Source organism: Staurois parvus, unplaced genomic scaffold (assembly GCF_062004578.1).
Source record: "Staurois parvus isolate SC_StPar_1 unplaced genomic scaffold, SC_StPar_1.0 ptg003205l, whole genome shotgun sequence".
Lineage (NCBI taxonomy): Eukaryota > Metazoa > Chordata > Amphibia > Anura > Ranidae > Staurois > Staurois parvus.
This window is the reverse complement of record NW_028321001.1, coordinates 21920-43410: the sequence shown is the minus strand read 5'-3', so window position 1 is coordinate 43410 and position 21491 is coordinate 21920. Positions and strand designations below refer to the sequence as shown.

Below are 21491 nucleotides of genomic sequence, written 5' to 3'. Positions count from 1 at the left end.
TATGACCTCATCTCCACCTGTGACCTCATCACAGCTATGACCTCACCTCCACCCTCTGACCTCATCACAGCTATGACCTCATCTCCACCTGTGACCTCATCACAGCTATGAGCTCACCTCCACCCCCCTGATCTCATCACAGGTATAACCTCACCTCCACTCCCAGACCTCATCACAGGTATGACCTCACCTCCACCTGTGACCTCATCACAGATATGACCTCATCTCCCCCCGAACTCAACACAGATATGACCTCACCTCCACCCCCCGACCTCATCACAGGTATGACCTCACCTCCACCCCCGACCTCATCAAAGGTATGATCTCACCTCCACCCCCTGGACCACATCACAGGTATGACCTCACCTCCACCCCCTGACCTCATCACAGGTATGACCTCACCTCCACCCCCTGACCTCATCACAGGTATGACCTCACCTCCACCCCCGATCTCATCAACGGTATGATCTCACCTCCACATCCGGACCACATCACAGGTATGACCTCACCTCCACCCCTGACCTCATCACAGGTATGACCTCACCTCCACTCCTGAAATAATTACAGATATGCTCTCACCTCCCGACCTCAACACAAGTATGAACTCCCTTCTTCAGGAAGAACAGGGGATTCTGGGGTGGGCGGAGCTCCTAGGTGTGCTCTGTGGAAGTGTCACAGATGGAGAATGCTGGGGGACAGTAGAAGGAGTCAGACCTCCTCCAACAGCTCTGGACATGTTAGGAGAGGAGCCTGACTGGAAGGTTGGGGCTCTCTGACCACATTCAGGAGCACTCATCTGTTCAGGGGGAATGTGTCTGTTCCTCCACAATTCTGGTTCCCCCCCTACCCTCCATGCCCAGTCCTCCCAGATTTGGGATCCCCCCATCCCATGTCCAGTCCTCCACCTAGATTCCCCCCTCCTCCCGATGTTCAGGCCTTCCAGATTGTGGATTCCTCCCTGTCTCCAGATTCTTGATTCTCATCCCCCCTCCTCAATGTCCAGACCCCTCCCCGACTCCTCAAATATAAATTTCCCCGTGTCCATTCCTCCATCTGGCTCTCCCCCACCCTCAATCTCCAGACCTTCCAATCTTTCACCTTGACCCCCATCCCTGTATCCAGATTCTGAATTCCCATTCCCCCACCTCTCTTGCCCAGTTCTCCAAAACCCCTCTGTGTCCAGTCATCATCCTGGATCCCCCTACCTTTGATGTCCAGTCCTCCGAGACCCCCCTCTGTGTCCAGTCATCCAACTGGATCCCCATACCTTTGATGTCCAGTCCTCCGAGACCCCCCTGTGTCCAGTCCTCCAACTGGATCCCTATACCTTTCATGTCCAGTCCTCTGAGACCCCCTCCTTGTCAAGTCCTCCAACTGGATCCCCTTACATTTAACGTCCACTCCTCCCTGATTCTGGCTCCCCACCGCCTAAGTCCATTCCTACCAAAACTGTGCATCAAGAGTCTTAAGTCCTTCATCTGGAACTACCTACCCCCCACACCCCCCACCACGGTGTCTATCTATCCAATGCCTGGTCCTCCCAGGTCCTGGGACTGTAGTGTAGGGGTCCCGTTGTACTAATTTCGGTGTTTGTCTCTCTCAGGACTCTCTCAGGTGCACAGAAGGAAAGTCTACGAGTCGGCCTTCATATCTAAGGAGAACCTGCAGAGTGACCAGTCCAGGTGAGAATGGAGGATTGCAGGACACAGAGCCCCGGGACTGAAACGTATTTGTGTCGCTCATAGTAACCAATCAGATTGATCATTATTTTTAATTACTCTTTGCTGGGAAAGTGAGAGCTGAAACCTGATTGGTCATTAGGGACAGGAGAGAAACTCTATTCCCAGAGAAGAGATGGGGGGGGGGTCATGTGACCTCCTGGACCCCTGGAACTAACAGACGATCCCCAACAACTGTCTGTGTCTGGCTTCTCTGTACAGCGCTGTGGTATATGTCAGAGCTATATAAATGTATAATCCTAGTGTGTGACTGTGGGGGAGGGGACATTAGAGTGTAAGCTCCTCTGTACAGAGACTGATGTGACTGTGGGGGAGGGGACATTAGAGTGTAAGCTCCTCTGTACAGAGACTGATGTGACTGCGGGGGAGGGGACATTAGAGTGTAAGCTCCTCTGTACAGAGACTGATGTGACTGCGGGGGAGGGGACATTAGAGTGTAAGCTCCTCTGTACAGAGACTGATGTGACTGCGGGGGAGGAGACATTAGAGTGTAAGCTCCTCTGTACAGAGACTGATGTGACTGTGGGGGAGGGGACATTAGAGTGTAAGCTCCTCTGTACAGAGACTGATGTGACTGTGGGGGAGGGGACATTAGAGTGTAAGCTCCTCTGTACAGAGACTGATGTGACTGCGGGGGAGGGGACATTAGAGCGTAAGCTCCTCTGGTACAGAGACTGATGTGACTGCGGGGGAGGGGACATTAGAGCGTAAGCTCCTCTGGTACAGAGACTGATGTGACTGCGGGGGAGGGGACATTAGAGTGTAAATTTTTTGTTTATTAAAATCTTGCAAACAAAAAACATCATAAAAATCATATTTACATATATACAGAATAAAAATATGTATTTTTAAACAAAACCAGCTTACTTCAGCAAAATAACAAATCCTGACCGTCACCTAAACACCCCCTCAGGCTAAGAAACGATTAAACATTCACCCCATACATTCATCCCATACATCGATCCCACACATTGATCCCACACATTCATCCCACACATTGATCCCACACATTGATCCCACACATTCATCCCACACATTCATCCCATACATTCACCCCATACATTGATCCCACACATTCATCCCATACATTCATCCCATACATCGATCCCATGCATGCAGCCTTTCTTCAAAAATCTGATGTTACAAAATCTAGGGGACGTGAAAGGACAGAAAGAGAAGCCACGCCCCCAGAGACTGACAGACAGCAGCTACGGGGACCTGACATTCCTCCACGCCTTTGTCCAGGCTCCCGGCCGCCACCTGTCCTTCTCAAGACCCCGAATCTTCCCAACCTCACCCAGAATGTTGTTCACCACCACCTCGACAGGAAGGACTTTTTTGCGAATGGAAACCTGACACCGTGCATTCCACGTGTGGTAACGGACTACTAAGCTAACTAGAAAAAGTGTCTCAAAATCAAAATCCCGGTGAGTCTGAAAGGCTCCGTAAGACCACTCTGCGTAACTCAAGCGGGAAAGGAAAGGGATCCCCAGAGCCCCACCCACCCGCTTGTAGACTTCTATATTGAAGGGGCACTGAAGCAAGAAATGGTCCATCGTCTCCTCCACCCCACCGCACTCCACTCTTGGACAACCACGGTTCTCCGCAGAGCGATGCTTCAGGTTGCCCTTCACATAGAGTCTGCCATGGAACGAGAGCCAGGCCAAATCCCGAAACTTTAAAGGGATTCTCTCCAGATTCATCAAACGCAGACCCTCCCTCATAACCGGGCCTGGGCAATCCCTCAAGGCCAATGGCTCGCTAAAGGCAGATTCAACAACCCTCCTCTCCAGGGCCTTCCTAGGAAGAGATTTAATTTCCTCCGCCGTCACTCGCCATTGCCGAAGCATTTTCAGACACGGGGCAACATAAGCCGGGAGCTTACCATGTTGGACCCTCAGGCTTTTCACTGGCCCACCATTCTCCCAGCTCCGTAGAAAAGGCCTAAACCAGGACTGAAAAATACCAACCCACCCAGGCGGTTCCTCTGCCAGCATGCTACCAAAATTATGTTTCAAAAACATCAGAGAAAAGAAAACCACCGGGTTGACCATACCTAGGCCACCCATCCGCCTGGGAAGGTAGGTTACAGACCTCTTAATGAGGTTCAGTTTGTGCCCCCATAACAGCTGGAAGAAACAACTGTAGATCCTCGCATAGAGAGACACTGGCAAAACACAGACAAAGCTGACATACAGAAATACCGGGATCAGGTAAGTTTTAATCAGGTCAATCCTTTCCCTGTAAGAGAGTTTCCAATCCTTCCAGCTGGCCACCTTGGCATCGGCATCTTGCAGCCTGCTTACCCAATTTGCAAGGCCGTAATCACCGGGACCAAATCTGATGCCTAATACTTTAATTTCCTGCTGGGGCTCTGGGAAGGCGTCCGGAAGGGTAAAGTCTTCGCCTTCCTCTCCCATCCAGAAAACCTCACTCTTATCCTGATTGATCTTTGAGCCAGATGCCTCAGCATACTGTTCCATCACCGAGACCACCTCCTCTGCCTCCTGCGTCCCGGAGATGAAAACAGACACGTCATCAGCATAGGCCACGACCCTCAGAGGGGGCTCCCCAGGAATGCCCAAAGGAACTCCACACAACGGTCCGCTCTCTAACCTCCGAATGAAGGGATCGATTACAAACGCATATAGCAGAGGACTCAAAGGACACCCCTGACGCACACCTGAGCCAACCTCAAAGGGTCGTCCAATCCAACCATTCACAAGCATGAAGCTTTCAGCCCCTCTGTATAAGGTCTTTAGCCAATCGATAAAGCCCCCCTCCAGGCCATACTTGCCAAGAAGCAGCCATAGGTACTCATGATTGACTCGATCAAAAGCTTTGGCCTGATCCAATGCCAGCAGGAACTTTCCCCAGCCTGCAGCCCTGCACCGCTCCAGGGCCTCCCGGACAGCTAACACCGCTGAAAAAGTGCTTCTTCCCTGAACCGAACAGTGCTGATGGCGAGAAAGTAAATTGCCCGCAACAGACGATAAACGCCAGAAAATAATTTTTGCCAATATCTTCCTATCAACATTGAGAAGGCTAATGGGCCGCCAATTCTCAATTCTCGAGGAATCCTTACCCTTTGACAGAAGAATCACTGCAGATTGTCGCATGGAGGGAGAGAGCGAACCCTCTCTCAGACAGCCATTAAACACCTCCACCAAATATGGGGCCAGAGTCACCTTAAAGTGCTTATAAAACTCGGCTGTCAATCCATCTGGCCCAGGCGACTTCTTCATGGCAAGCTGATCAATAGCTTTCACCACCTCATCTGCCGTGATGTCCTCTGTCAAACTCACAAGAGAACTGCCATTTCCCAGTCCTGGAGTAGAGTCCAGAAAACCCGACATGCTCGCCCGATCGAGGTCCCTCCTACCCAGGAGGTCAGCATAATATGACCTGGAGGTTTCCAGGATCCCTGACTTGGACTTTGTCAGGGAACCCGTACTGTCAACCAGGCCTACAACTGACTTAACTGCTCTACCTTGTTTGCAGTTCTGGTAAGGGTCGGGCGAGTGATATTTCCCATAATCCCTTTCCAGAACCAAAGAGGCATGCCTGTCATATTGACACTGCCTGAGCAAGAGTTTGACCTCAGAGATCGCTTCTGGATCTCCATTATTCGAGACAAGCCGATCGAGCTTCCTCCGCAGACGCTGGTAGGTGACATACTTATCAAGCTGTTTATTCCTTCCTATGGCCTTGAAAAACCCAACGATCCTTCGTTTTGTAAGCTCCCACCACTCGGACTTACTGCTGCAAACGTCCATGATTGATACCTGTGCCTGAAAAAAATCCTCAAAGGATTGACTCACCTTCTCATCGTCCAGGAGTGCCGAATTCAGCTTCCAGGTACCCCTCCCCTTAGGTGGTGTATCGGGGCCACTCAGAGTCACAGACAGAATACAATGATCGGAAAACTCTACCGCCTGACACACTGGTGCCGAGAAGGCGGAGTTCCCCTTTAAAAAAAACCTATCTATTCTACTCTGACTGGAACCTCTCTGAAAAGTGAATCCCGTGTCGTCTGGGCAGCAATGAATGTGCACATCAACCAGACCTGCCTCTCTAGCTATTTTGTTTAAAAAAAACCCGTCACAGTCCAGCCTGACTCCGGTCCCTCTCCTGTCCTTAGTCCTAGTGACGGTGTTAAAGTCACCACCGAAGACAACTTGCTGGGCTGTAAAAAGGAAAGGCTTGATCTTCATGAAGAGGCATTTCCTGTCCCATTTTGTCTGGGGCCCATAGATGTTAATCAGGCGCAGGTCCTGCCCCCCCATGGAGACGTCTAAGACCATGCGTCTCCCCATTTCTACCTCAATAATCCGCCGACAGGTTACCATGCCGGAAAAAAGTACCGCAACTCCAGTGTAAGGCTCGGCCGCAAGAGACCAGAAGGAGGGGCCGCGCCTCCACTCCTTCTTCGCCATATGAACATCCCCCAAACTGGACAACCTGGTCTCCTGCAAAAAGAAAATGTCAGCATCAAACCTGCTGAGCAAAAATAAGGCCATGTTACGAGCGCTTACTGATTTTATGCTGGAGACATTAATGGTCGCCACCTTCAAAGGAGTGGGAACCGCCATCAGGATGATCGAGGTACCCGTTTCTTAGCCTGCTTACCCCCCTCCCTACTTGGAGACCCTACACGCTTCATAGTCCTCTGTGTTTCCTCCTCCATGGAAACCAGAGACTCATCCCCTGAAGATCCCTCATCCTCCACCTCAGATAACACTTCAAATGTGTTTGACACCTCCACCCTCCCAGGGTCAGGTACAGGCACATCCTTCTTCCGCTTCTTCTTCCCAGACTTCCTTTTTGCCTCCAACCACTCCATATCATCATTTGATAAACCGGCCCGCAAAGCCCCCTCCCCTTCCCTTCCACCATCACCAACAACATCATCCACCCCACTCTCTCCACTCACCACAGCAGTCCCCCCAACCTTCACCCCAACACCCCCACCATCATTCACTCCACCCCCCAGCGCCTCACGCGCTCTGACCCTCTGACGCCGGGGAGGGGGGGTCGGTGCAACCATACACATTGGTCCAGTTCCCTCCACAGCCCCCACTACCTCTGGGGAAACTGACACAGGAGGATCAGACACAACATCCACGGACACTGACTCAGGGGGCACAACACACGGAGATGACACATTAGAGGGACCATCAGACACTGGGACCACAGGGACAGAGACATTGGGGACCCCTGGCCCAGCCCCCCTCTCCTCTGCCTCCTCCATGTCCAGACGAAAAAACTCTTCCACCAAAGCTGACTGGTTGTGCATGGCCTCAGGGCACCGGTTGTACGAATGGCCAACCTTATCACACAGATTGCACCTGATGATATTACAATCCTTAGCCAGGTGCCCCAGATCCTGACATAGGGAGCACTTCATCTCTGGGCATGAGGAGGCGAAGTGACCCCGAGAACCGCACTTATTGCAGAGCTTGGGCTGCCCAGGGTAGAACACCACAATCCTGTCCTTCCCAATGAAGGCTGAGGAGGGCAGATGCTGGACCACATTCCCACACACATACAACCTCATCTGCACCGACCACCCACCAGTCCATATCCCTCTCTCATCCACAATCTTCTTCAGGGGTGCAAGTAGCTCCCCAAATCTCCTCAGCCAGACAGCCAAGTCAGCCGAAGGAATGGACTCATTCCGTACTAGAATGGTGACCGTCTTCACTAGAGGTTGGCGTGAGACCACCTTTGGGACGAGTCCCCTCCATTCCGGCAGACCCTTATACATGTGTTCATACTTCTCCCAGAATATATCCAGAGACTCGGGGCGCACAAAGGACAGATCATATTCATAGGATCCTACAGGGCTGATCAAGGCGAAGATGTCATCCGCCCTAAACCCCATCTCCAAAATCCTGTCCACCACCGACATCCTGACCGGGGGAGCACCCCCACCTTCCCATCTGAGCTGCACCAAATTCCTCCTCCTGAAGGACAGGGGTGCAGATGGCAGACCTGCAGCAGACCTCCCCCCAGAGCTGACAGCATGATGTGACCCCCTCCTCCCAGCCAGAGCCCCAGCATAGGTCTTATTTGCAGCATTAGATGTAGTGGACCTTAAAGCTGCACCCCGCCCATTGGTTGCAGGAACCTCAGAGCCCCCGCTCTGCAGACCACCATCAGAGGCAGCAGCAGTCCCTCCATCCACCAACACACAGGCATTCCCCTTTCCAGCATTGCAAGCACTCTTATCATCCATATGTTTCCTTTCACTCGTGGCACTACTGCTCCCAGCAGACCCACTCACACCAGATGCTCCTGTCTCCCCCTCCCCCAACATACTCCTCTTAGGCAAAAGCCTTCCACTCCTGGTCACTCTCCCCTGGGTTTCAGCAACCCCTTTCAGAGTGCTGCTGACAATTTCCCTCCCACCATTTTCTGCTGCATTTGCAGCCATCAGCAGAGGTTGTCCAGCAATAGTCTCAGATCCCCCCCTTTACCTTCCCCCCAGCAGAGTCCACAGTCCCAGGGTTCCTGGTATCAGAGTCCTCAGTCCCAGCAGAGTGCAGTCCTGCAGGCACAGCAGCCATCTTCCCTGCAGAGCTCTGTGCACACACAGGAGGATTTCCCTCCAAAACTCTGCAGTGCACATGGCTGTCCACACTGGAGTCCAAAATGGCACTTTTAATAAAGCGCGGCTTTTCTGTTTTTTTCTCCTTTACAGGACCAGGTACAGAGTCCTCACCGTCATCTTCATCCTCAGAGTCCTCAGAAAAACGGAAAGTTCTTCCAATTAGGGAAGACTCCAATTCCTCAATGTACTTTAGCAGTCCTCCGCCATATTCCTCTACCTCCTGTGCTGTTCCTCCAGCTTGCTGTGGAGGGAGGGGGGCAGAGGCTGACATTTCCTCCAGGGAAGCAGATCCTGAGGTGGATGGGATAGCAGGGGCAGCATCCAGGACCCCCTCCTCACTCTCCACCCGTACTGCCACCGCCGATGCTGAATCCTTACCGGAGTCTCCCTTCATCTTCCTGAACCTTTCCTCATTACGGAACTTTTCTCTGAAAGCTCCGCTCTTCTCCTTCAGCGTCTTTACCAGATCCTGCTGCTTCTTAATGGCGACCTCCAAACCCTTCATCTCCGGCTTCATGCTCTGCCTCTTGCTGCTCCATGGCGACCTCCAAACCCTTCATCTCCGGCTTCATGCTCTGCCTCTTGCTGCTCCATGACGTCCTCCAAACCCTTCATCTCCGGCTTCATGCTCTGCCTCTTACTGCTCCATGACGTCCTCCAAACCCTTCATCTCCGGCTTCATACTCTGCCTCTTGCTGCTCCATGACGTCCTCCAAACCCTTCATCTCCGGCTTCATGCTCTGCCTCTTGCTGCTCCATGACTTGTCATGGAGAACTTTCTTTTTCTTGTAGTCAGTTTTCAGACTCACCAACTTTTCCTCCTCCTTTGCGATTCTCACCAGATAATCAGCAACCCGCTCTCTAAAGACAGGGAGGGATTCCCCACTTTTAGGGCCACAGCCAAGGTCTTCAGGTGCTGGTAAAGTATGGGAAGGCAAGCTGGGTCCCTCAGGGGGAGCATGGTCTGAGCCTAGCCCAGAAGAGGCCATGTTTCTGGGGCCAGGCGAGCAGGCCTGGCCCCCTAGTGTCTGGAGAGGGAGAGCAACTGCAGCACAACCTCTCTGGTGCAGAGTGTAAGCTCCTCTGGTACAGAGACTGATGTGACTGTGGGGGAGGGGACATTAGAGTGTAAGCTCCTCTGGTACAGAGACTGATGGGACTGTGGGGGAGGGGACATTAGAGTGTAAGCTCCTCTGTACAGAGACTGATGTGACTGTGGGGGAGGGGACATTAGAGTGTAAGCTCCTCTGTACAGAGACTGATGTGACTGCGGGGGAGGGGACATTAGAGCGTAAGCTCCTCTGGTACAGAGACTGATGTGACTGTGGGGGAGGGGACATTAGAGTGTAAGCTCCTCTGGTACAGAGACTGATGTGACTGTGGGGGAGGGGACATTAGACTGTAAGCTCCTCTGGTACAGAGACTGATGGGACTGTGGGGGAGGGGACATTAGAGTGTCAGCTCCTCTGTACAGAGACTGATGGGACTGCGGGGGAGGGGACATTAGAGTGTAAGCTCCTCTGGTACAGAGACTGATGTGACTGTGGGGGAGGGGACATTAGAGTGTAAGCTCCTCTGGTACAGAGACTGATGTGACTGTGGGGGAGGGGACATTAGACTGTAAGCTCCTCTGGTACAGAGACTGATGGGACTGTGGGGGAGGGGACATTAGAGCGTAAGCTCCTCTGGTACAGAGACTGATGGGACTGTGGGGGAGGGGACATTAGAGCGTAAGCTCCTCTGGTACAGAGACTGATGGGATTGTGGGGGAGGGGACATTAGAGCGTAAGCTCCTTTGGTACAGAGACTGATGGGACTGTGGGGGAGGGGGCATTAGAGTGTAAGCTCCTCTGTACAGAGACTGATGGGACTGTGGGGGAGGGGACATTAGAGCGTAAGCTCCTCTGGTACAGAGACTGATGGGACTGCGGGGGAGCGGACATTAGAGCGTAAGCTCCTCTGGTACAGAGACTGATGTGACTGCGGGGGAGGGGACATTAGAGCGTAAGCTCCTCTGGTACAGAGACTGATGTGACTGCGGGGGAGGGGACATTAGAGTGTCAGCTCCTCTGGTACAGAGACTGATGGGACTGTGGGGGAGGGGACATTAGAGTGTCAGCTCCTCTGGTACAGAGACTGATGGGACTGTTCTTTGTACAGCGCTGCGGTATATGTCAGAGCTATATAATGTATAATAATAATAGTGTGTGACTGTGGTGGTGATAGATGGAGTCCCACTTTAATGACACTTCCTTCCTCCATTCTGATTGGTTCTTCTGGTGTCTCAGTCGTTCCACCATCCTGGTCAAGTTGAACACGGAGGGGCAGAAGGAGCTCTGTTATTCCCCTGGTGACCATCTTGGGGTGTTCCCATGTAACCGTGAAGAGCTGGTTGTGGCATTACTGGAGAGGGTGGAGGACCCGCCGCCAGCTAATGACACCGTCTTGGTGGAGACGATGGAGAAAGACTCCAACAACCGTGAGTAGGAGATGCCGCCACCAGATACCTTGTGATACTTTCCTGTGGGGTAGGTGGAGGGGTAGCAGAGGTTGTGTCTTCTGAAGGAGGCCCATGGAGGTCACTAGGCCATATCCAACTCCCCCTCCATCTCCATCATTGGAGCAAGTTGACAGACACAGCATGGCTTCCAGTGTCACATGTAGAGTCCTCCTTGGTGTATAATGACCGTGGGGGGGGGGGAGTCTTGGAGGAGAGCAAGCTTACAATACAAAGTGGGGGGAAGGGTAATGGCGTTGGAGCTGGGGGCCAGGTGTGCAGGAGGAATAATGGGATTCGGGTGAATGTGGAGGATGAAGGAGCTGTATAGAAATGATGGGAAGGAGAGGTATTAGGCGATGGGGGGTGTGGAGGAAGGGTTAGGAAGATGTAAAGTGCAGAGACGAGGTAATGAGGATTGGGAGGTTAGGTTCAGAGGAGAGGTAGAAGTTGGGAGGTGAGGAGGAGCTTTCTAGGTTTGGAGAGAAGAGATAAAAGGAGTTGGGGAGATGTGGAAGAGCTGTTAGAAGGGTTGGGGAGTTAGGCGTGAGAAGAAGGGGTAATAGGTGTTGGAGGGGTTATGAGGGTTTAGGAGGTTCAGCATGGTGGATTTAGTGGAGGGGGTAATAGGTGTTGGAGGGGTTATGAGGGTTTAGGAGGTTAAACATGGTGGATTTAGAGGAGGGGGTAATAGGTGTTGGAGGGGTTATGAGGGTTTAGGAGGTTAAACATGGTGGATTTAGTGGAGGGGGTAATAGGTGTTGGAGGGGTTACGAGGGTTTAGGAGGTTCGGCATGGTGGATTTAGAGGAGGGGGTAATAGGTGTTGGAGGGGTTATGAGGGTTTAGGAGGTTAAACATGGTGGATTTAGAGGAGGGGGTAATAGGTGTTGGAGGGGTTATGAGGGTTTAGGAGGTTCGGCATGGTGGATTTAGTGGAGGGGGTAATAGGTGTTGGAGGGGTTATGAGGGTTTAGGAGGTTCGGCATGGTGGATTTAGAGGAGGGGACAATAGGTGTTGGAGGGGTTATGAGGGTTTAGGAGGTTAAACATGGTGGATTTAGAGGAGGGGGTAAAGGGCGTTGGAGGGGTTATGAGGGTTTAGGAGGTTCGGCATGGTGGATTTAGTGGAGGGGGTAATAGGTGTTGGAGGGGTTATGAGGGTTTAGGAGGTTCAGCATGGTGGATTTAGTGGAGGGGGTAATAGGTGTTGGAGGGGTTATGAGGGTTTAGGAGGTTCGGCATGGTGGATTTAGTGGAGGGGGTAATAGGGGTTGGAGGGGTTATGAAGGTTTAGGAGTTTAAACATGGTGGATTTAGAGGAGGGGGTAAAGGGCGTTGGAGGGGTTATGAGGGTTTAGGAGGTTCGGCATGGTGGATTTAGAGGAGGGGGTAAAGGGCGTTGGAGGGGTTATGAGGGTTTAGGAGGTTCGGCATGGTGGATTTAGTGGAGAGGTAACAGGTGTTGGAGGGGTTATGAGGGTTTAGGAGGTTCAGCATGGTGGATTTAGTGGAGGGGGTAATAGGTGTTGGAGGGGACATGAGGGTTTAGGAGGTTAAACATGGTGGATTTAGAGGAGGGGGTAATAGGTGTTGGAGGGGTTATGAGGGTTTAGGAGGTTCAGCATGGTGGATTTAGTGGAGGGGGTAATAGGTGTTGGAGGGGTTATGAGGGTTTAGGAGGTTCGGCATGGTGGATTTAGAGGAGGGGGTAATAGGAGTTGAGTGGGTTAGGTACAGAGGGGTAGTTATGAAGGTTGAGAGCTCTAGATACAGCTGGTAATGGCGTGAACAGATTAGCTGTAGGGGAGTTATTGGGTGGGGGGATGTGAAATCTGGAGCACTGGGTATGGGCCTGACACTCGGGGCCCCAGCTCCTGTCTTGCACTTGGATCTGGGCTAGTCCTGCTCAATCACTGATCCTTTCCTTCTCTCTAATTCATATATCTCTGTTGTCAGGATTGGGATCCGGACGGAAAGTCAATTGGGTCTCGGACACTCGGATCCCCCCCTGTACGTTGCGTCAGGCCCTGACTAATTACCTGGACATCACCACACCCCCCACACCTCAGTTCCTGCAGCTCCTAAGTGCCCTGTGTGAGGACCCCACCGACAGGCAGCGGCTGGAGACCCTGAGCCAGGTGAGAGAGCTGAGCCAGGCTGGACCAATCAGGTTTCAGCATTAACTCTCTAACTTTGAATCTGAAAGCTCCTCCTTCTTTATAAACTACTCTATGATGTCAGGTGATGTGCAATAATGCAATCAACCAATCAAATTGAACCGTTCACAGGAAATGTTCAGGAATGGCCCCGGAACATTTTTGAGATAGGCCATTGGTGTAAAAGATGGGAGAATCCAGAATTCTGGGCATGAATGATACTTCTTTCTGATTTCTGTGGGTTTGGGATGGTCTATGCTGTGAAATTTACCCGTGGTCACCTTATTGCCCCGCAGGACGCCCGGCAGTACGAGGAGTGGAAGTGGTTCCGATGCCCTAATCTGGTGGAGGTTCTGGAGGAGTTCCCATCAATCTCCATCCCAAGTTCTCTCCTTCTCACACAGTTGCCTCTCCTTCAGCCGCGGTATTACTCCATCAGCTCCTCCATGGACACTTACCCTGACCAGATCCACCTCACCGTGGCCGTAGTGTCGTACCACACTCAGGGTGAGGGCCCCGGGAACCACAACTATGACATTGTATGTGGACATTACATTGGCTGAGTGTCTGAAATGTATCTCCATTATCTCCTGCAGAAAATAAAGGTCCTCTGCACTACGGGGTCTGTTCAACGTGGCTGGACCAGCTCTGCCTCGGCTCCTCTGTCCCTTGCTTTGTCCGCGGGTAAATATACCACAATTCTAAAGAAATACCCCAAATGCTTCTCCATCCAAAGGGGTGAATAGCAGAAACTGACCCCGTCCCTCACCCACTCTCGTCATTTGAGATGGTTTGGGGTTCAGCTGGCAGAGGGAGTCAGGGCTTTAGCCCAGGGCAATGTATGTATAATCATGGGTGGGGTACAGGCAGCTTGTCTTGGGGTTTGCCCCCTTAGCTGTATATATGAGGTAAGTAGCCAGGTCCTGAAGTAGCAGGGCCTAATTATAATGGGTCCCTCCTTACTTACCAGCCATGAATTCCTTTGTCCCTTCACCTCCTGCACCGCTTGAGGCTCCAAGGACTGGTGGGAACTGTATTCCCAATGGAGGTTGGGGGGGAGACTGGTTCTCTTCAAGGGGAAGAGTGCTAATAGACCAAGGGCAAATGTTGAGGATCATAAATGAAATCAAAACTGTAAAATGCATACAATGTATCATCACCATATCTGAAAGGAGACAGGGGGCACTTAGTAGAAGACTCAGAAGAAGACCTGGGTCACTTAGTAGAAGACCTGGGCCATTTGGTAGAAGACAGGGGGCACTTAGTAGAAGACTCAGAAGAAGACCTGGGTCACTTAGTAGAAGACCTGGGCCATTTGGTAGAAGACAGGGGGCACTTAGTAGAAGACTCAGAAGAAGACCTGGGTCACTTGGTAGAAGACAGGGGGCACCCAATAGAAGATCCAGATCACACAGTAGAGGACCCCGAGACACTCAGGAGAAGACCTGGGCTAATCAGTAGAAGACCAAGGGGCACATGCCCTGAATGCCAGGTTCTAGCAATGCCCCCGAATACTAGTACATACATTATACACTCACCGGCCACTTTATTAGGTCCACCTGTTCAGTTGCTTGGTAACACAAATTGCTAATCAGCCAATCACATGGCAGCAACTCAATGCATTTATGCATCGAGACGTGGTGAAGACGACTTGCTGAAGTTCAAAAGGATTTGGGGAAGAAGAGATTGAAGTGACTTTGAACATGGCATGGTCGTGGGTGCCAGACAGGCTGGTCTGAGTATTTCAAAAACTGCTGATCTTCTGGGATTTTTCCTGCACAACCATCTCTAGGGGTTACAGAGAATGGTCCGAAAAAGAGAAAATATCCAGTGAGCGGCAGTTGTGTGGAGGAAAATGCCTTGTTGATGTCAGAGGTCAGAGGAGAATGGGCAGACTGGTTGGAGATGATAGAAAGGCAACAGGAACTCCAATAACCCCTCGTTACACCCAAGGTATGCAGAATACCATCTCTGAACACACAACACGTCCAACCTTGAAGCAGATGGGCTACAGCAGCAGAAGACCACATTGGGGGCCACTCCTGTCAGCTAAGAACAGGAAACGGAGGCTGCAATTCACACAGGATCACCAAAATTGGACCATAGATGACTGGAAAAACATTGCCTGGTCTGATGAGTCTGGATTTCAGCTGCAACATTCAGACGGTAGGGTCAGAATTTGGCGTAAACAACATGAAAGCATGGATCCATCCTACCTTGTATCCACGGTTCAGGCTGGTGGTGGTGTCATGGTGTGGTGGATCTATCCTGCTTTGTATCAATGGTTCAGGCTGGTGGTGGGGGTGTCATGGTGTGGGGGATCCATCCTGCCTTGTATCAATGGTTCAGGCTGCTGGTGGTGGGGGTGTCATGGTGTGGTGGATCCATCCTGCCTTGTATCAATGGTTCAGGCTGGTGGTGGTGGTGTCATGGTGTGGGGGATCCATCCTGCCTTGTATCAATGGTTCAGGCTAGTGGTGGTGGTGTCATGGTGTGGGGGATCCATCCTGCCTTGTATTAACGGTTCAGGCTGGTGGTGGTGGTGGTGTCATGGTGTGGGGGATCCATCCTGCCTTGTATCAATGGTTCAGGCTGGTGGTGTCATGGTGTGGTGGATCCATCCTGCCTTGTATCAATGGTTCAGGCTGGTGGTGTCATGGTGTGGGGGATCCATCCTGTCTTGTATTAACGGTTCAGGAGGCTAGTGGTGGTGTCATGGTGTGGGGGATCCATCCAGCCTTGTATCAAGGGTTCAGGCTGGTGGTGGTGGTGTCATGGTGTGGGGGATCCATCCTGCCTTGTATCAACAGTTCAGGTTGGTGGTGGTGTCATGGTGTGGTGGATCCATCCTGCCTTGTATCAATGGTTCAGGCTGGTGGTGGTGGTGGTGTCATGGTGTGGTGGATCCATCCTGCCTTGTATCAAGGGTTCAGGCTGGTGGTGGTGTCATGGTGTGGGGGATCCATCCTGCCTTGTATCCACGGTTCAGGCTGGTGGTGGTGGTGTCATGGTGTGGTCGATCCATCCTGCCTTGTATCAATGGTTCAGGCTGGTGGTGGTGTCATGGTGTGGGGGATCCATCTTGCCTTGTATCAATGGTTCATGCTGGTGGTGGTGTCATGGTGTGGGGGATCCATCCTGCCTGGTATCAATGGTTCAGGCTGGTGGTGGTGGTGGTGGTGTCATGGTGGGGTGGATCCATCCTGCCTTGTATCAAGGGTTCAGGCTGGTGGTGGTGTCATGGTGTGGGGGATCCATCCTGCCTTGTATCAATGGTTCAGGCTGGTGGTGGTGTCATGGTGTGGGGGATCCATCCTGCCTTGTATCAATGGTTCATGCTGGTGGTGGTGGTGGTGGTGTTATGGTGTGGGGGAGATTTTCTTGGCACACTTTGGGCTCCTTAGTACCAATTGAGCATTATTTAAACCCCCACGGCCTACCTGAGTATTGCTGCTGACCATGTCCATCCCTCTATGACTCCAGTGTCCCCATCTTCTGACGGCTCCTTCCAGCAGGATAATGCTCCATGTCACAAAGCTCCCATCATCTCCAACTGGTTCCTTGAACATGACAATGAGGTCACTGGACTCCAATGGCCTCCAGAGTCCCCAGATCTCCATCCAATAGAGCCCCTTTGGGATGTGGTGGAACGGGAGATTCCCATCAAGGATGTGCAGCCAACAAATCTGCAGCAACTGCGTGACGTCATCATGTCAATATGGAGTAAAATCTCTGAGGAACGTTTCCAACACCTGGTTGGATCTATGCCACCACGAATGAAGGCAAAAGGGGGTCCAACCCGGGACTAGCAAGGTGGACCTCAGAAAGTGGCCGGTGAGTCTATGTATGAGCTACAAGTGGTGTGACCATTGGGTGTGACCATTGTCACCCCCTCAGACTGCCAACTACACCAAATGATTTACAGGCTCATGTCCAGGAGCACATGCCAGGAGACCGGAGAAGGTGCCCATGTCTAGCGATGCCACAGGTACCAGGGTGCTGCAGCCTCTGGTCATATGTCACCTTACTCTGTATCTGTCTGTCTTCCTCCACAGAGCCCCCACCTTTCACCTCCCCACAGATATAAAAGCCCCCTGCATCCTTGTGGGCCCCGGAACTGGAATTGCCCCCTTCAGAGGGTTCTGGCAGCAGAGACTGTATGACACTGAAAACAAAGGTGAGCGAATCTCCAACATTCATTTCTTAGAGCCGACATAAAATATGAATTCATCATTCAAGGTATTGTAAGAACCTGAATATGACTCGGTATCGAGAGGGGAGGAAGAAGCAGCTCAATGAGCCAATCCATTGTGCTGCAATGCAAGAGGCATGCTGATAGGGGGAGAGAGCAGAGGGGTGAGCTTCATCATCTTTGGTCAGGTCACTAACCAATCACAGGCTGGGGGAGGGACAAGTGGTATTGAACTGCAGCGGAGAAAAATCAGGTTTCCTGTCCTGCCAGAAAGGGTTATTCCATGTGGCAGAGGTGTGTAAATCTCAGGACTGGATTGACAGAAATACAAGTCGTTTGGCAGGTAGGACAGCTGTCTTCGATGTATGTAGCTGTTTGCCCGGAGTTCAGCTTTAACCTCAGACTGTCTTGTAACCGGTGGGCTCATTGCTGAAGGAGGGTCAGTATGTGGCCCCTCAGTGGGAGGGCAGTAGAGGTAGCGGGCAGGTGCGGACTGACAACTCATGGGGCCCCCGGGTAATAGGGGATCATGGGGCCCCTGTGTCCTTGTCCAAACTCAAAAAAGCCTATGAAAAAGGTACCAGGGGCATCTCATGGGGCCCCCTACTGACCCTGGCCCTGGGGCAGTGCCCGAGTTTCCAAATGGTCAGTCCGCCCCTGATAGCGGGGCATTCCTTACAATTGAGCCATCATTGTGGGATCCACACATCGGTGAGTGCTACGAGAGCGCCATCTGCTGACAGAAACGTGAAACGCAGACGTACCACTCTACTGCTCAGGTCATCCATCTACGGGCCTTGCAGCCAAAAAATTGCTTCATCCGGAAACCAATCATCTAAATTTTACATCCAAAAATTTCACACGGAAGGTGACAGGCGGCAAAAAAGACTGAACGCCCCAAAATAAAAGAATTGTTTATGATGCTCCTGTAGGGAAGGTTCTTCTTCTCACCATTGGTGCCTGTCTCAGCCAGTCTTCTTCTCATTGCAGGTCTGGTTCCCGGTGAAATGACATTGGTCTTCGGCTCCCGCTGTGCAGAACTCGATCACATCTACAAAGAGGAAACCTATGACGCGCGGCAGAGAGGAGCCATCACTGAGATCTACACTGCCTTCTCCCGCCAGCCAGACTGCCCCAAGGTGAGGACCAAGTGTGTGGAAATGGATACTTCTAGAGGAACCATCCATGAGGCCTACAAATCCAGATTCCTAGAGACATGCCATACTAGGCAGCAGTCTGACTCTATCTTCTCCAACTGTATCAAGTTCTAGAGCATATAGAGCCTCATCCACAGAGGTCTAGAAGTTCGTTCATCCATCTCCAGGCATTTTAGACGTGACAGGAAGCAGGAAAGGGTTTGTGTCAAGAGCGGAGAGGTCAAAAATGGAGAGGAAATCTCCAGCAGATACAAATAAAACCCGACCGTGAATCTAACCCTCCTCTTCTTGTCCTTCCAAAAGCTAAAAGAAAGTTTTGGCTGGATCCCAACTGGAACTAAAATTTACAATCTTCCCCACTTAGGGGGGCATTTTGGTGTATAGCCGACTCGGTGAGAGCTGAATGTTGGGGAACGGGCACTGTGAGCAGAATATAACAGTCTCTGATACTCTCCCATCTCTTCCAGACCTACGTCCAGCACATTCTGAGGACACAGCTGGCCTATCAGGTACATGATGTGCTGCGAAACAAGAACGGACATATGTACATCTGCGGGGATGTCACCATGGCCACCGATGTCCTACAGACCGTCCAGCTCATCCTGGTGTCTCAGGGCGACATGAGTATCATCGAGGCTGGAGACTACATAGGGGAGCTGAGGGTACGTAGAGTTTCACCATAGGGAGGGCAGGGAATGTGAAGAGATCAGGTTCCCTACCATAGAGGAGCTTGGAGTATGTGGAGCGTCAGTCCTTCGTGTAGAAGAGATGTGGGCATGTAGAGTGTTAGGCCTCACCCTAGAGGAGCTGGGGTCATGTAGTAAGGTCTCACCCTAGAAATATTGGTGGTAGGTAGAGCTTAGGTCTCACCATGGGGGAGCTGGAATCACGTAGATTTGCAGGCTACACCATATGGGAGCTGGGGGTATGTAGCGTTTTGTGTCTCACCATAGAGATATAAAGGGTCCAAGTTTGACCGTAGGTATGTAGTGGTCCAGGTTTGACCGTAGGTATGTAGTGGTCCAGGTTTGACCGTAGGTATGTAGTGGTCCAGGTTTGACCGTAGGGTACGTAGTGGTCCAGGTTTGACCGTAGGTACGTAGTGGTCCAGGATTGACCGTAGGTACGTAGTGGACCAGGTTTGACCGTAGGTACGTAGTGGTCCAGGTTTGACCGTAGGGTACGTAGTGGTCCAGGTTTGACCGTAGGTACGTAGTGGACAAGGTTTGACCGTAGGTACGTAGTGGTCCAGGTTTGACCGTAGGTACGTAGTGGTCCAGGTTTGACCGTAGGTACGTAGTGGTCCAGGTTTGACCGTAGGTACGTAGTGGTCCAGGTTTGACCGTAGGTACGTAGTGGTCCAGGTTTGACCGTAGGTACGTAGTGGTCCAGGATTGACCGTAGGTACGTAGTGGACCAGGTTTGACCGCAGGTACGTAGTGGTCCAGGTTTGACCGCAGGTACGTAGTGGTCCAGGTTTGACCGCAGGTACGTAGTGGTCCAGGTTTGACCGCAGGTACGTAGTGGTCCAGGATTGACCGTAGGTACGTAGTGGTCCAGGATTGACCGTAGGTACGTAGTGGTCCAGGATTGACCGTAGGTACGTAGTGGTCCAGGATTGACCGTAGGTACGTAGTGGTCCAGGATTGACCGTAGGTACGTAGTGGTCCAGGTTTCACTGTGGGGAAGCTGGGAGTAGGCAGAGTTTCAGGTGTTACCATAGTAGAGCTTGGAAGGATGTAGAATTTGGGCTTCACCATAGGAGAGCTGAGGGTATGTAGAGTTCCAGGTCTCCTTACAGGAGTTAGGGGTTTCTAGAGTATCACTCTCTGTGTATGAATGGACACAGACTGATGCCGGGGAGTGAGCCTGCTGGAGTGCCCCCATAGCAAGAGGCAAGGGAACGCTTGGCGGGGGGGGGGGGGGGAGCCAGGCCTTTGGGTCACCCCAATTCCTGCACCTTCGCCCCTCAGATCACCCCAATTCCTGCACCTTCTCCCCTCAGATCACCCCAATTCCTGCACCTTCTCCCCTCAGATTGCCCCAATTCCTGCACCTTCACCCCTCAGATCGCCCCAATTCCTGCACCTTCACCCCTCAGATCGCCCCAATTCCGGCACCTTCTCCCCTCAGATCACCCCAATTCCTGCACCTTCGCCCTTCAGATTGCCCCAATTCCTGCACCTTCACCCCTCAGATTGCCCCAATTCCTGCACCTTCACCCCTCAGATCGCCCCAATTCCTGCACCTTTGCCCCTCAGATTGCCCCGACTGCTGCATCACTGTATCCCCCTGCACACACATTTTCCACTGCACCTCCTCCACAATAATGCCTGTGCCCCCCGCCATAACCCCCCTTCCCCCCCTGCACACCTGTTCTCCACTGCACCCCCCCTGCACACCTGTTCTCCACTGCACCCCCCCTGCACACCTGTTCCTCACTATACCCCCCCGCACACCTGTTCTCCACTGCACCCCCCCTGCACACCTGTTCCTCACTATACCCCCCTGCACACCTGTTCTCCACTGCACCCCCCCTGCACACCTGTTCCTCACTATACCCCCCTGCACACCTGTTCTCCACTGCACCCCCCCTGCACACCTGTTCTCCACTGCACCCCCCCCCCCCCCCGCACACCTGTTCCAATGCAGATTTTCAGGTCTCACCATAGGGAAGCTGGCAGTACTTGATAAAGAATACAAGATGGTGGGGGGTTTGAATGGAAGAGTAGATGGTGGGGGGGTTTGAATGGAAGAGTCAATGGTGGGGGGTGAATGGAAGAGTAGATGGTGGGGGAGTGAATGGAAGGGTAGATGGCGGGGGGGGGGGGAGTTTGAATGGAAGAGTAGATGGTGGGGGGTTTGAATGGAAGTAGTACTTGGTGCAGATAGATGGTTGTGATCTGGTGGGTACTTGGTGCAGATGGATGGTTGGACTGGACAGGACAGGGGAGTATATTTTGGGTCAGATGAGGGGTGCAGATGGATGGTTGGACTGGATAGAGGAGTATATTTTGGGTCAGATGAGGGGTGCAGATAGGTGGTTGGACTGGACAGAGGAGTATATTTTGGGTCAGATGGGGGTTGGATCTCAGAGACAACTAGAGGAACAGCTATTGGCATCAGGAGTGGACT

At 52.1% G+C, this 21491-nt stretch overlaps 1 protein-coding gene across 1 annotated transcript in view; it reads left to right on the top strand.

Moving 5' to 3' along the window:
- The window catches only part of LOC149428483 (nitric oxide synthase 3-like), an 88049-nt gene that overhangs the window by 65054 nt on the left and 1504 nt on the right, over positions 1 to 21491 (top strand). The window contains 8 exon segments of the mRNA XM_089667350.1: positions 1604 to 1682; positions 10641 to 10831; positions 12808 to 12989; positions 13304 to 13514; positions 13604 to 13691; positions 17063 to 17184; positions 18190 to 18338; positions 18824 to 19018. Of these exon segments, the coding sequence (XP_089523476.1) occupies positions 1604 to 1682; positions 10641 to 10831; positions 12808 to 12989; positions 13304 to 13514; positions 13604 to 13691; positions 17063 to 17184; positions 18190 to 18338; positions 18824 to 19018 (1217 nt within the window).